The sequence below is a fragment of the Chamaea fasciata genome, unplaced genomic scaffold, assembly GCF_029207755.1.
Source record: "Chamaea fasciata isolate MVZ Bird 193981 ecotype frontalis unplaced genomic scaffold, bChaFas1.0.hap1 SCAF_10, whole genome shotgun sequence".
NCBI lineage: Eukaryota > Metazoa > Chordata > Aves > Passeriformes > Sylviidae > Chamaea > Chamaea fasciata.
This window is the reverse complement of record NW_027094095.1, coordinates 15,732,642-15,748,856: the sequence shown is the minus strand read 5'-3', so window position 1 is coordinate 15,748,856 and position 16,215 is coordinate 15,732,642. Positions and strand designations below refer to the sequence as shown.

The 16,215-nt window shown below is 37.3% G+C and overlaps 1 protein-coding gene across 8 annotated transcripts in view; it reads right to left on the bottom strand.

Annotated features, from left to right (window-relative positions):
* Positions 1-16,215, bottom strand: part of BCAR3 (BCAR3 adaptor protein, NSP family member) — a 94,728-nt gene that overhangs the window by 54,308 nt on the left and 24,205 nt on the right. For 7 of the 8 annotated variants that reach the window (XM_066192433.1, XM_066192432.1, XM_066192431.1 and 4 more), the window contains 2 exons: positions 12,071-12,185; positions 10,785-10,899 (listed from right to left, as the gene is read on the bottom strand). In XM_066192433.1, the coding sequence (XP_066048530.1) occupies positions 10,785-10,899; positions 12,071-12,157 (202 nt within the window). In that variant the 5' untranslated portion in view covers positions 12,158-12,185. Of the gene's footprint in view, positions 1-216; positions 731-10,784; positions 10,900-12,070; positions 12,186-16,215 lie in introns of those variants that run through there. The other variant, XM_066192440.1, reaches the window with a different exon arrangement.

Below are 16,215 nucleotides of genomic sequence, written 5' to 3'. Positions count from 1 at the left end.
CAGGCGGCTCCGGGCGCTGCGCAGCCCGGGCCCGCAGTTCGGGCTCCGGCACAGCCTCCGGGCCGCTCGGGCTGAGCCGCGCCGCGCCCCCGGCGCGCCCGCCCCGCGGCGGGCCGTGATCTCCCGATGCCCTTTTCTGTAGATTTAGCAACTTGGCCTCTATAATTTCGTGTCTCAAATTAGCACTACAACAAAAATGAAATTCGCTAAACCCACCCTGCTCACGGACGATTCAGAGCCTATCACGTACTTTACACACACAATTTACTTGCGTTGGTAGACGCCCCCCTCGTCCTACCAAGTCGCGTGAAGTTATTTGTGCAACAGGTTGGGGGGATAAAACGCATTTTCTACAACAAAAGGTCAAATAGCTGTACAGAATCAGGAGCTACTAACAGAACAGATGGTCACTTACCCTCCCCTTTTAAAGTATACCTTCAAAACAATGAGATAATTATAGACAGAACGTTCATTTTCAACTAATTACCTCAAGCATCTTCAGCTGTACCATTGACTCAGCCACAGGGCTGTTGCTTTAATACAAATCACGGCACACTCAGTTGACTTTTAAAGCACTGCCTCGATCAGTTTAACACAGTATTTGTCTCTTTCCCATTGGCTCAATCTTTCAGGCTACCTGGCCAACATTTCTCTGGTTTTACCATAGTTATTCCAGCTTTTTTTTTCAATTTTAATTGCATCAGAATTAATAAGATTTCATTTTTCAAACCTGTTCACTGTTATCCTAGTTGCATTAGCTTTCCAGAGGCAAATGTTTTTCTGCCTAACCAAATATTTAATTGATTTTGACATAAAATATTTAATCCCTACTGGTTGCATGCTGGGTCTGTTTTGGGAGATCCTCTTCATGCACTATTTTCATTTCACTCTAATGCTCAATCCTTTCATTCTCTTTCTCCATTTTTACCAGGACTAGCTTTAGATAGATTAATAGATAGCTTCTCATGTATCTACTTCAGAGCCTGATTACATAATGTTGCTGAAGTTGTGATCCTAAGATATCTAAATGATAAATGCAGTTAAGGATCAGATTTTTTTATGTTCCAAGACCTCTGCATATTATCAAGCCAATAAGAAAAAAAAAAAAGGAATTCTGGTGTTCTTACACTAAGCAAGTTAAGCATCCAATAGTGACAGCAGCAGGATTAAAATTCCACATGATGTCTTACCACAGTGACATCTCTGGGGACTGGGTAGAATTAGGACATCTACCTCTCTGTAGTTTGGCATTTTATGCATTGTCCATAAATCTGAATTTTGCAATCTCAGCTATCTGAAATATCTCACAGCAACTGATTTTTTTTTTTTTTAAATAAAGCAATTCAAACCAGAAAAAACACTGGACCTTCATTTGAAGTGTAGCTAGAGTTTAAGAAACATTTAGCTGATCGAGACAAGATTCTTTAGCCATCACATAAGTTGGTGAAGTAGGTATTTGGAGATGAAAATTCTTGGGAAAGTCTAGGAATTTTCACAGATATGAGTAGAAGCTTTGCATAAGAAAGCTCAAGTAATGATGAAGTTAAGTGTAAAATAAGAGAAAGGAAAATAAAGGCAGAGAGTAGTGCTCCAATATTCAGTCAGGGACAAAGATTAAATTTATCAAGTACACTAAGTTAATGGAAGCTCACAGTAGCATTCCTGACTGGTTCCCCTTCCCATAGCAACATCAGTTCCTTAAAGCAGGCATGAACAGCAGGGAAGCATGATCAGTGTTGGTGTTGCCACACACCTTTTATAACAACTTCCAAAACAGAAAAGCTGAGGTAAATGTGAAAGACAACAGCCTTCAAAAAGATCTGTTCACTGGTGCTGGAACATAAGTCACTACTTGTGGCACGCTGACAGACAAACTTCCATATTTTTCTCTCCAGAAATTACAAAAAAATTGTATCATCCTATTGACACTGAGCAGAGCCTTTAAGATCTAAATTCAAACTCATTTCACATAAAACAAGGATTAAATGCACACCAAAACCTCACTCTGTTCTTGTCAATTGTTTTTCCCCAAATGCTTTGTCATTTGAGTTACTGATAAACTAGGAAAACTACCAAATCTTGACTAGCTGATGGCACCCTGCATTTGTCTTGCTGGTTGTGAAAAGTATTGAGGATAGAGAGGTACCAGAAACATTTCAGGCACAGTGACAGATTCCAGAACTTCACTGGCATGAGTAACAATCTGTGGAGATTTCCCATAGAATATTCCACTCATAATCTTTCTTCAAAATATACTTGAGAGAGGGAGGGAAGGAGCAGGGGGAAGGGAAAGGGACCAAAGAACACCAGACTGTAATCTCATGTTGGACACCAAAATGGCTCACCAATATGTCCAGTGCAAAAAAAAATAGCATTAGGGTGAGAATACAGAAAGAAGAGTTGAGATACCTGGATTCCACATTCTGTTCTAGTATTCTGAGCCACCTACTTCCTGTATGACACATACTAACATTTTTGTAACATACATCACAGTGGTAGTTATTTTTCACAGGGAAGACTGTATAGTACTCTATCTGCTTATCAAGTGGAAGATGTTACAGAAGTGCAAACTATTATTTTCCTCATTGCATGAAGGAAAACGTCTTGCTTCTCTGGCTAAACCCCATGTTCTACAGTTCAGGTAAAAGATATTTCAAACCATGCCAAAAACTCTGATCCGTTAGCACATAAATGGTCTCTGCTGGCTGATTCTAATCACTCAGGAAATTTTTAGGCACTGTAGTTACACAGGAAGTAGTGTCATGCTTGTCATTTTTTTTACGACTAAGAACCAGAAAAGGGGCAGTAACTTCCTTAGTAGCATGACTATGTGCTAAGTAATGGAATTGTAGCTGGGCAGCCCTGCCTAAACTGTGATTATTCTTACTTGCATGAGTCATTACAATCTTTTCCTAAAGTTTCATTTTGTCTTCAGGTGAAATTAAAAATTTGTCTTTGTCTTCACATTTAACAATTTACCCAACCCATCCTTGCACATACTTGATGCAAAGCTGTTAAAGAGAATTTGCCTACAGGATGCAAGAAGGAAAAATTCACAGGACTGCCTACAGTAGCTCCACTGATTGTGAGATACTCCAGATTAAACTAGATTAAATTCCTCATTGCTAAGCTTTTGTTGTTTTCATACTTTCTATCTACTTTGGAAATGGGTTCACTGAGCTGTGGGATGAAGCCTGGAAGCATCAATGTCCTGAAGGGAGCATAGCACCTCTGTCAAGCCCTCCTCATCAGCATTCCCTGTTAACCTGCCATACTCCTGAGCCATCTGTTTATCTATGTGGCCTCATGATGTCTGTGCATCACCTTGTCACAGACTGGAGCACTGGAGCATTGTCCTTTGTGACACTAACCTGAGGGAGGCTGAGAAAGCAGCAGTGTGCTGGCCATTGCTGGCCACACACAACAGGTTGCTGGGGCCTTCCCTGGCCACCCTTGAGTTCTGCTTTCTGAAGGAGGGGAGTATGTACAGGTGCACTTTTTCACACTCAAAAAAGCAGCTAACTGAACAGATAAGTGAGGAGGAACACAACTGGGACATAGGTTCCAAGACCTTTACTGCCATAGCTTGCATGCCTTAATTATGCCAAGAGTTGGCATAAGAGTACTTGCCAGTTCTTGACACCATTTTCAAATATGCTTGGCTTACAGAAAAAAAAAAAGAAAACAATGGGACACAAGAAGTGGATCCATTGGAAAATTTCAATTTATCCTTAAATGTCAGAATTCCAGTCTTCCTCAAATAACCAGGAGAAAACACATTTACTCCAGAAGCAACTTCTGCAGCTGCAGTGATAAAATGCTGAAATAACTACATATGATGAGGACATGGCATGTGTGGATTGCTCACACAGCAGTTCTTGTAGATTCCCCGATTAGCGGAAGTCAAAGCAAGTTGCTACCATGGACTTGTCTTGGAAGAAAAAGGACCCAAGCAAACAAAATGCTACACTCAAGCCTCAACCCCCACAGATGCCACATAGAAAAAGTAACGATCATAGCTGTTGGCTAGGAAATTAGGTTTATTTGCCGGTAATTTTCAAGTTAGTCAAAGACACCAGGGCAAATAAAAATGACAATATGAATTGAAAAATACTCCAGCACCTGGAATCTGACAATATTTATTTTGAAAAGTATGAGCTATGGCAACTGTGCTTTCTAATGTCCTCCCTGACTGCCAAGTGAAAAAGGCAAGTTTAGTCAGCACCTATCCAGACCTCCATCATAAAACTACCAACATCATCTCTTGCTATTTGATCTGTCTTAGGTTTGGAGACACAAGGTCCTTGCAACCAGAAACTCCCAAAGAGTAATCTGTTATGAGCTGGTGTTCAGAAACCTTGCAACCCCCAGCCTCAGAAAAGCTTGCAAGCAGACACGTCCCATAGCTGATCATTCTGCAAACAATGTTGTAGTACAGCAAGAGAGTTTGAAGAGTTACATAAACTCAGTCATTGTCAGATATAATACAAGAAAACTATCATCTTGAACAAAAAATAATTAGTAATTTTAAAAAGTATTGAAAATAAATCACGCAGATTCTGTGGCAATAATATGTTGTGTCCCTTTCCCCCTCTTTCAATTTGGTATTGAAAATCACATGAAGCAACTTGTGCTGGCACTGATTAGACAGACCTGATTCAAAAGTTCAGAATACACTGGTAAAGTGGCACTAAATCCAGTTTTCTTTTGTTGACTAGTTTTGGTAAGTGATACCTTAAACTGGAAAGAAGCTGGACAAGGTCTTATGGGTCCCCTTTTACCAGAAGGTCTGTTTTCCTCTCTTTGCTTTTAGCAGTGCTAGAACTGTTACTGGGGATCTAAGACTTCTTGCAAATTTCTATTTCTCCATGTTTCTGTAAAAAGTCTCAAATACAGGGGAATTACCATCTTCTCTTTGGCTGTGACAGATGTTTTTCATTTCAAACATAACTGATGTAGAGACAAGGACAAACAGAGGGCCGGAAAGCACCAGTAAGCAAATTTGGGACTTTCAGTAGATGAAATGGTACTGTCAGAGGTGTTTGTTAACAACTCAGTAACAGCATTTACATTGCTGACTTTCTCAAACAGAGAAAGCAAAAAACTCCAAAACCTTGTGTCTCTCAGTAAGAGCAAAACAGACCACACAGGTAGCAATGCCACCTCTATCACGCAAATTAAAGGATTCAAAGCAGCTTCCTCTCCCTCTGTTGGCAAAGCTACAAGCATACTTTAGCATGAGGTTGGAATCTTGACAGGTTGACACTACATACCACTGCCCCAAAGCACTCTGGCTACATTTGTAATGTTTCAAAGAGCAAAAGCACCAGAATGCGTGGAAGGACTTTATCCAAGAGTGACAAAGGCAAGATATTTGCGGTTGACAATGCCAAACCAATCATGGATTTATGCTAACTATAATGGTCACCTAATAAAATCACAGAAGAGAGTGCCTCAGTTATTTTAAACGTTTTTTTGAAGACGGAATTCTCCATTTATATTATCCCAAGAACAATTCAGGCTCTGTAGTGCTTGCTCAGGTCTCTTCTTAATACCACACAACTTAGGTCTTCCATATAATGACAAGAACTCACTTCATATTTAACTTCATACTACTGCAGCATGGCAAGAAATACAACATAGGCAGAAACAGTTATCTAAGGATTTAAATGCAAAATCTAAAAGCAGAATATTATGGAATATTAATTGCATTCAATCTTATTCAGGCTTTGTGTATTATTCTATGTTTACCTACAATTAATTATGTCAATGCATATATTTCATTTAAATGCAGTAAGCCTGGCCTTCTTTGTATGATAAAAAAATCAAAATAGATCTGAACCTGTTAAAACTCTCAGTATAAGAAAACCTGTACAAGACAAAAAGGAAATTTCCTTTATACCTTTTGCCTCTCAGAGAAAAACACTCCAAGATGTTAATGAAATCACACAAGGCCATAAAATGCTATTATTTGGAATTCATCTTAGTAAAAGTAGTTACTGTAAAAACAAAGTTCTAGCTCTTAGAACAACTCCTTAAAAATACTTAGCTCTTAGCTTTCCCTATTTCTTTTCACTCATAACTCAACTAGTGATATACAGAAACATACATCACAAATACCTGCAAATGTATACAAATATTCTAACAGTCAAATGATACTAAATTTTCAAATACAATGCTGTATTTAAATTCATGTCTCTAAAGGAAAAAAAGAAATATTCTCCATGTCTGGCAATACCCAAGGCCTTTTTTTCATTATATCAAAATAGACATTTTCATTTATGTGTTTCCATTTCCCTCTCAATAGGTACCATTTCTACTAGACTGAAGGAGCTGGTCACACCATGGTGGGTTTCCTGAACACATTTGAAGCATCATTTATTTGTTTACTATAGGTCATAAGAAATGAATAGAATCACACTCCTATAGACTGTAGCACGCTATGGTAAATGAGATTAAATACAACAAACATAAAGCAATCTGATTAAATAACACTCTGGTCCAATCCCATATAGCATAAGTCCTGCTTTAGTTGTATTAGAGGATAGTGGAAAAACCACAATTCCTTCCAGAAGCTGTACTAGTACCCTACCCTACCAGTACTGGGCTGTGGCTTTCAGGATGTGTCTTGAACTGCTGATTTGTGCAGGACACAGTGCAATGCCTCATGCTCAGGTAAGGAAGACCTTTTGAGTAATACAGGAATCAGATTACACCTGATTGGTCATCAGTTTTTGTCATACCACAAGAAACTTTTTATAGAAGAGGATATGTGATTTCCTGACTTTTCTAAGATGCCATACAAGTATTTCAAAAAGGTGCTAGGTAGCCACTGAGAACGTTCCTGAAAGCATAGATCATATTTTTTGCTTTTCTTAGAAATGCTAGTACCCAACTTTTGTATGCATCTTGATTCCACACTGTGACAAGCCCAGGAATGTTGCAGGCCTCACCCCTATAATTTCCCTGGAACAGAAAATGAAAAGTACATCCCAAGGGAGTCACAGCACTTGATGAGTACATGAATGGATACTGGTGTAGATGGCAGGACATCAAGATCCGGAATATGCTACAGAGCACATCAAAAGGTAAGTCAAGATGTAGGCAAAAAGACTGTGGAATGAATATTTATGTCTCTTCCCATTCCTACCTTCTTGAAACATTTTGTTAGATTAAATGTTTAGAGGCTGAGAAAGTATTCTAGGAAAGCATCACTACGGATCACTGTGTTCTTTCATGTATTCATTCAACATCTACTTAGCCACTAGGTGATCCTGGAGAAGCTATTAGTTAGACTCTACATGGCCACATGGTCTTCTGTGCATGGAACAGGGGTAGGAACTACAGTTAGAACTGCTAACAGTTTTGCACTTAGGAAGAAAATCTTCAGAAACTGGAAACACTTTTCCACTTGTATACTTCGATTTGCAAGGAAATGAAAGGTAGTGATAAATCCTAAGCAATTATTGGAGATCATCAATATTTAGAGAAAGAAACAAATGCTTTCTTGAAGTTTGTAAGGCTGCACACAAAAGAAGAGATTAAATATTCCAGAATAAACCACAGTTTTAGCCTTTAGGCCTAAATTAATTCCACTAGCTTTCAGTGTTTGCTAAGAGATCTGTCAGGAGGTCAGCCATCCTGGTGTACCTCTACAATCAACAAAAAATATAGACACCTAAAAAAGGAAGTGAACTGAATTATCTGCTGAATTCATCTGTCTCTCCAATAGTAAAGGGAGCAGAGAGTGACTTGCCTCCTACTTAACACCTTCAGCTGTGGTTGCAGTTTGGCAGCAGGGCTGTTTCAGCCACCAGGACTCAGCTCTGCTGTGTCTTCCACAGCCATTCAGGCTCTTGGGAGCATTTGTGCAGCTGAACAGTGAATTGGCTTGGGGACTTGATGTGGATGGAGAGGGGAGGAAAAAAAGGTTGTTTTTCAGCTGGACTTACTTCCCAATGGGTTCACCATGCAGCTGCAGGATAATTTTACAGACAACTAAAGGAATGATAGAGAGATGGGGAAAAGCAGCTAAGGAAAGATGAAAAGGACAGACTGCTTAGGGTGACATTTGGGAAACTCAGCTTTGATTAAGGTCAAGAGTCAACAGTACAGCAACCTTTAAGTTTTCTGATACAGATTAAAAATATCAGAGCCCCATAATTCAAATCACTGATGCACTATTAAATTTATTCTGCTGGGCTTAAGTGGGGTAACAGTTTTGAATATTTATTTTCCTACTGATTAGCTAATGCCACTCAAGAATCAGTTGTCCTTATTCACTTCCCTATCACTGGCTGCCAGAAAGATGGCATAAAAGCATCAAGCCAGTGAACCTCGTGTTGCATACTCTGCCTAATTCAACAGATACATGATCATTTGCACATGTTTCATTCAGCCCTAATGTGTTGCTGGGCATTATGTCAATGCACAGATCTTGGTTATAATGACTGTGCAAACACAGCCCAAGTAGCTAGACAGGATGAATCCAAATCCAATCCAAATGTACTGAGACATGTCCTGTTCAAAGTAGTTTCAGAATCAAGATAATATTTTAGAAAACAGAAAATGTTTTCACAAATACTTCTAAAACTTAATGTCACTTTTAACCCTGTGCAAATGCTTACTTATTAATGTGACTTATCACTTGAAGCACTCTCTGGAAACTGCTGAACCAGTACCAAACACAGCGCTGTTGTTTAAAGCTCAAAATAACAGCAAACAGAATAAGATAGCCCTTGCTCCAATACAGTAAGTACATTAGTAGGACATTAGCATTTATTTAGCATAATAGAAAAATTTAGAAGCTTTCTCTAATGTCTGGCTACAGTAAAGTTCACTGCTGGAAAACAAGCATTTCAGTGTAACTGATTAGGCACTTTGCTCCTAGACACAGCATTCTGTCAAAGACAGACACAAAACAATACCGTGCATAATAGGCTGGAGACCAGATAACAACCATTAGTCCCTACTGTGAAAACAAACCAGTCTGCACCCATGTATGACTGACTGAACTGATCTGTTTTCAGCCTTTCCAGAAATCCTTAACACCACAGGCAAAGCTATTGAGGATGTAAATATCCTAGTGTAAACAGAACTTGGAGATCAATGTGTCTGTATTTTTTTCAAGCACATAATTCAATTAAACATTTAATTATCATTAGCCAAAACCCAAGAGTGAATGGAAACTCTGCTCAAGAAAAATGCCCATAAAAATATGAACCAGCACTACTTTTACTAGAATTTAGCCTAAAGATTCCTAGCAATTAACTGCCAAAAGGAAAAATCAAAACCCAAATGGCATCATGCTATCACTTCGTAAAATCTGTGTTTGGAGGAAAAAAAAAAATACATATACATATATATACATACACACACACACACACACACACACACACACACCCCATCTTAGGAAGAATTTTTTGACTCAAATTCATGTTCACAGAAGTCCTCAGCAATACATCAATATTTTAAATAGGCTCAACATATCTGAAGCTGAAGTTGGAACATTCTGGTGAGTTGAACGAAATGTTGCATAACAATCTACAAATAAATTTACCATGCCAATGACATGGTTGAAAAGTGTAGTTTTCCTCTGATAAACAGTGCTACATTGACAACTGTAATACATTCCACACTACAGTACCTGAAAAGATTACAAAACACAGTCCCAATGCACATGAAAACAGATACCAGTTGAAACATATCCAGTTTCACTGCAATCATCAACTGAAATAATTTCCTAATCTGTTCACAGTAGCAGTTACAAAAATGTCATAGTTACATCTATATTTTAAGAAAGTCAAACCTATGAGTTGTGGAAGTTGTGTAATTGTTAAATTAATACCAAACTTGTCAGAAAACATTGAGGAGATACAGTGACCTACTTGTACAAAATTAGTTCTAGTTTCTTCTGAAAACTTCAGTAGCTAAACACATTTTATGAATAATCAATTTCTACACGTGGTGCAAAAGTCTTATCTTGACCAAGAGAATGTAGAAGCAGGACTGTTAGCCAAGTAACTAACTGCTACACATTAAAATTGTAAAAGCCTTTGGCAGCGATCTGAAGAATTACTGGACAGAATGCATAATACTTGTATCTCAGTATCTTTTGAGCAACTCTCAAAATACCCAGTACAACAAGTCATAGTTGAATAACTTCTCACTATATCCTTCCACTCAGACTAGAATGTCTTACAGGGCTTGTTTCAACTCATGAATTTGAGTTGAATTTTGATACTGAGCTGATAAAAGCAACAAATGATGCAGTGATCAAGTCTTAATTCATGGCAAAGTCCCTAATGGAAAAGAAGGGTCAGAACTGTGCAAACACTCATCCTCTCCTCAGTAGGGATGAGGTGGGATGTACACAAATTAGCTTGGTTTAGACCTTCTGATATGATCTTTCCAAATGAGGAAGATATTTGTGACACAGACTTCCGTCAATTATGGTATGTTAACATTACAGTGTTTTGTTAAGATGAAGGCTGTGAGAGCAAGAGAAACTGAAATAAAAGTGAAGCCTTTTCTAAAGGACAACTTTTGTAAAAAACACAGGGTATATTATTTTGTAAATACATGCCAAAATATGAATGTCTGATTATTGTTAAACTAATGTTTAACAATTCCTCTTATTGTCTGCGTAAAGTCCCCCAGTGATCTGCATTCAGAGCAGTATCCCAGGCTGAATCAGAGTATTTGTCTATCATCCTTTGTGACAGAGAAGTTCGGGTTGCCTTAGCTCACTCCTTAGTCTTTAGAAGACAACATGGAAATCTTACCTCTCTTTTGTTTTACCTCCTGAAGCAGCAGGATATTGGAAATGAGGTGTGTTCGGTGGCCTTGATTTTCAATTCCCAGTTTTCTAAGATCAACTTCTGTAAGATGGAATAAGTCCTGTAGCAAATGCCAGAATAATGAAAATATTATACTATTAATACAGGAGAATTCAAGTGTCTTTCACATACATTTGCTGTTTCTGGTACCATAATTTACATAAGAGAAAATATAAGTATATTTATATTTTATATGAAGCCCCTTTGTCATGATAAGGTATGCCATTGAAGGAATGAGGTATTTTTCTTTTAAGACATTAATTCCTTGTCTCTCAATTTTCTTCTCAAAACACATCTGGACAGCTTAGCTGGAGAGTTCCTAAAAACTATCATTCCTCTGAGAAAAAAAAATATACCTCAAAATACTTTTCTGTATATTTTTACTGTTCTGTATTTTCACTGTAAATAAGATAAAGAGAGGTACATAGAATGTACAGTATTTGTTACAAGCAAGTCATGTTACTGAAAGTAGCTTTTTCTAATGGAGATTTGCAGTTCAGACCCCAAAGCACAAAATGAGATTGATTCACTGTGTAAATAGTAAGGCAATTTACATGGAATTTCTAGTGTGAACCACTATTTCTGAAACTGTAATTTTAAAATCTTTCTCTCAAACAAAAACCACTTCAAAAACCTGACATTATTTGCTTTTGAGTATATAGTGCTCAAATTACTGATAGTCTCAATTCCTTAAGTCACTAACACTGTTTAAAAAGAATTAAAAGTTCTCACTGTTGGAGAACCTCAGCCATGCCTGAGAATGTAATATTCTTTCTCAAATGGTACTCATATGGAACTAATGACATGAAAGTAGAGAGTTGCATATTTCTTACTTCTAATTTATTCCTTTCTACATTTGCCCAAATGCAAAAGTTGGTACTAATGTTGCATTCACATTTCAGTAGAAATGATTTTTTCAGCTTTGACAACAGTGACAGAGGGTCCCACTGCTTTTCTCAAAGACCCAAGATACTTCTCCCAAATTCCAAAATCATCCTCCAAGAAAAACCACAAAGGAGTACAAATGCAATATGCTCGCTCTTCAAACTTCAGCAAATAGTTTGTAAGAAGGAACACAACTAAGATTGTTGTTAACTCCAGTACTGAACAGCAGATGCTCAGGGTAACACAATGGAAATTTTTACAGACACCTTTTGATTGGTTTTTGGGTAGCTTTAAAGATCTCACTTAGCACTTTCTCAAGAATTTTAATGAAAAAGGACAATTCTCACCTCTATACCATCATATTGTTCAAAGAGTGTGCAATATTCTGCAAGACCAAGCTGGGTCAACCAGTTAGAAATGGGTAGATACTTCATTATCTATTCCTTCCCAATGCCTATGACTCTGAAAAACAAAACCAAATTACAAACATAATTTCTTAGGAATGTTAAACTGAACTCAGAAAGCACTTCATAAATGCAAGTTTCACTATGATGGCCAAAGAGATTAACGCTTTTTTTGGCTGCATGGTAAGAGAGAAATCTGTGCTTTAAGATTTTTACCTTTAATGCACTGTTTCATTGTAATCTTCCTACAGGCAGGGAATGTTGAATACTATAATTTGTTTAGCTATTGCAGCTGAACTAATCTTTTAGAAGATGAATCAACAGAGTCACTTGAAACTGCAGTATCAGTTAAAATATACTCAGCCTTTGTATTCAAAGAATGTTTCTCAATCCCTCATTTCGTGATAATGTCATCCATCTTACATGCGTGACACACGAAAAAGTGCATTAAATGAAAAGGAATAGCAAAAGGAGCAGCGTTTTCTGTAGGAATATGAAAGGTGTGAATGAAACTGCAATCTCTGTAAGACAGTCAAAATTACTAAGATTCTGTGGTGGGTGCTAGTCCAAGGTGGGAACATAGCTAAAGTCAACCTGTTACAGAATATTTCTGAGGAAAAAAACAATTGAAAGATTTTTATAGTTTGTTCTCATCGTACCATCTGATGTTTGAGTTATCTGTAAATGAAAATATTTTTCATTACTTTTTTACCCAGTTGCTAAGATGAAATAAAAGACAGACATTAAGATGGACATATGATGGACATCAGAAGATAAAAGATAAAATACTCTCCTGCTATCACTGTTCCATGTAAGCAGTTATGCAAGATCTGCACAAATACTTAATCTTCCAAGAATTTCTGCATTTCTGAAGACACATCTTTGCACATCTTTGAGCACAGCCTAAATCAATTCAAGGATGCCCAATTCTAAATCTGTAACTTGTGGTCTGAACATTTTTTGTCAGAACACTGATGCCAGAAGCAGGAAATGCTCATGTTCAGATACCTAGTGCACTTAATTGTATATTTTTGTTATTTTGGTTTAATTTTAGTTGAAGATCTTTCATCTGTACTTCAGAAGAAGTAGTTGCTCGTTAGCTCTGGATAAACCAACTGTAATTATGACTTTTCTGCTACAAATCACATGTTCTAATACATCTGCCTCCTCTGAACACACAAGAAGCTGCCCCAAAGGCTGACATGGTATGGTCAGCAAAGACTCAATGTTGCTTTCTGTGAGATGGGGAAAGTCATTTAGCATTTTCATAATTCTTGGAACACTGGAAAAGCTTTGATTTTTTTTTTAATAAAAATTGCAAACCTAAAAATACTGTTCTGCAGAAATGTAGGCCACTGTAGCAATATTATTTTTGTCAGTGGACAACACATTCCTAAAAATGTTTTAAAAGTGTTTCAGTTAGAACAGCAACTGTCAGTAATACACAAAATGTTTTGGAAGCCTCTATGAATTTTGCCTCAGTGCTCAACCTTGGAAAAGAGTCAAAATGGTTGCACTTCAGAGACACATACACAGTTACACCGTGGAAGTTGTAATTCTGGAATTTGTCACTTCATAGTCTGTTAAAGAACAAACCTGCTAATTTGCAGGTCACATTGTGGAATCCCTCTATTGTCCATTAGAATACTCTGCTATATGCTTTATTGCAGATTTTTCATTATTGTGAAATATTGCAGGCTATGCATGATAAGTATACATCTAAAGAACTGTGGCATTCCAGTAACTAAGAGTATCTTGTGGAGTAACATTGACCAGAAAATCTCCACATCTAATTGACACACCACAAAAGAATTTCCATGAGGAATGTTAAAGCCACAGAGAACATTCTTATGTGAGGTGAGGACAAGCACTGACATCCTTCATTTATGACTTGCTTTAAACAGGTACTTTCAGATTGCAAGATGGTCAGCACAAAGGGCATATGATTCTCGGAGAGATAAAAGGAAAAACACAGCTAGTTGGCCAGAACATAAAGAAAACCATCAACAAATACCTTTTTTCTGGTTCATACATTTTAAAGTAAGAGGCTTCAAATTTGTTGTCACAAAGGACCTTGTTTTCAAAACTCATTAACAACTTCACTAAGAATATATTTTAAGACTACAAATTTTATATTTAATTGTGAATACTTAGGTTACCATATCAGTACATGACAAGTAAAAAAATCTACAGTAATCGCTAGAAATCATCATATTATCATCCCAGAACAAAGAGAAATTCTGCATTAAGCATGAAAGGAATCCCAGAATTTCCACAGAGCAACATTCTCTTTAACAATACAGTGATAAACAGTGATATTCTTGCTTGGCCAGCTGCATTTGCTCTGTTATTAATTTATACCAAAAAAACCCAAACCAACAAATAAATGCAAACCAAAATACCAATACCCCTGTTGTCCAAACCCCCGTACAAAACAAAATTCAAGCAGAAAGCGCTGTTACCCTTGTATGACAACAAGAAATAGAAGATGCATTGCTTTCAAATATACTGTAATTACACCTTTGGATGGGATTATTTATGGCACACTTTTACAAGCTATTAAGGCTTTGCTAACACCTTGGTAGACTTATCCTTTTTGTTTTAATGAAAAAATTTGTTCCTACAGCTGAAGGGACAAAAAATGTTCTTTTTCTCACAACATAACTAATTGCCTTTCTGCTCTTTCTGCTAATGGTAGTTTTGGCAAATAAACTCAAACAACTCTTATTTAACCAATATTACACTGTTAATTGGATGCAGGGTACAGCCTAGTGGTCAGGATTCAAGAGATATACATAGCCTGATCAAGGTTAAGAGTAAAATGGAATTGCAAAACAAATTGTAAAATCCACTAAATATATCCTTATGAGATGTGGTTGTAGGCAGAGGGAGTTTCCTATTATTCTACTTTTACACTACTTATTTTTCTCTCTGAAAACAGGATTAACTTTTCCTTAAGGCAGGCAGTGCCAACATTTTTTAAGATGCAAAATATGATTATGAACACACTGGCAAAGCGTGTGGCAGATTTTAGGCACATATTTTTTCCCTGCTAAGAAATTAATATCCTTCCTTTCCAGGGAAAGGAAGGGAAGAAAAATAAAAATGACAGCATGTATTGCAGAGAAATACAAAATCTGTTTTATTTATCTATTCTAAACACTGTCAGTTCCTATACATCTAAGGACCTGCAAAAAGAGATCATAAAGGTTTAGTCGGGTCATCAGATTTTTGGAACAGAACCACTAAGGCTACATGACTTGTTTCTATCTATTCAGTTAGACTTCTGTTATTACTGAACAAGCTCAAGAGTGAAGTTATTCTGGACTCCTTACATGAAGATCTTGCAGAACTATCCACATAATTTATACCGTTTCGGGGGTTTTCACTTAAAAAGAAACAATTTAAATCCCACCTAGGTTTGTATATTTCTGTTTCTGAATACCATCTGTTCAGAGGCTTTTATGAAATCAAGTTACTGCTAAAAAGTTATGAAATGAGTAATAATGGGAGATTCCTAACATGGCTCTCTGATCTACGGAGCTGAACTTTTACTTTCAGAGATCTTTCCAGCATTCTCTCTCAGAGTTGCAGTCATGCATACTGAGGCACACGTGAAGCAAACACACAAAGAAAGGTGTTTTATATGTAGCCTTTAAACCCAATTGTTCACACTACAATGCTTTACTAGACTGATAAGTCATTGCTTCTGTCCTCTATCACAGTATCCCAGAACCATTAAAAGATGCTGCTGCTGCCGTTGGCTTGTTATACTGCAAACACAAGGTAAGTAATATGTAATATTGGATTCTTACTTCAGCTATGGTTTTGTCAAATTAGCATCATTGTAATTTTTAAAAAGTGTGTATGTGCGTATGACAAAGGCACCACGATTGAGTAACTCCAAATCACTGTGTGATTATAGTAAGTATTTCGGGCACAGTAATTCATGCTCCTTTTTCAGTCTCCCTTTGGGATTGAGGCAGTAATATGACAAGGATCAAGCCACATATCATAATATAATCCTGTCCCCAGCAAAATTACTCATGTGAGTCAGCAGAGCCAGCAATTTCATCTCATCTGGAAAG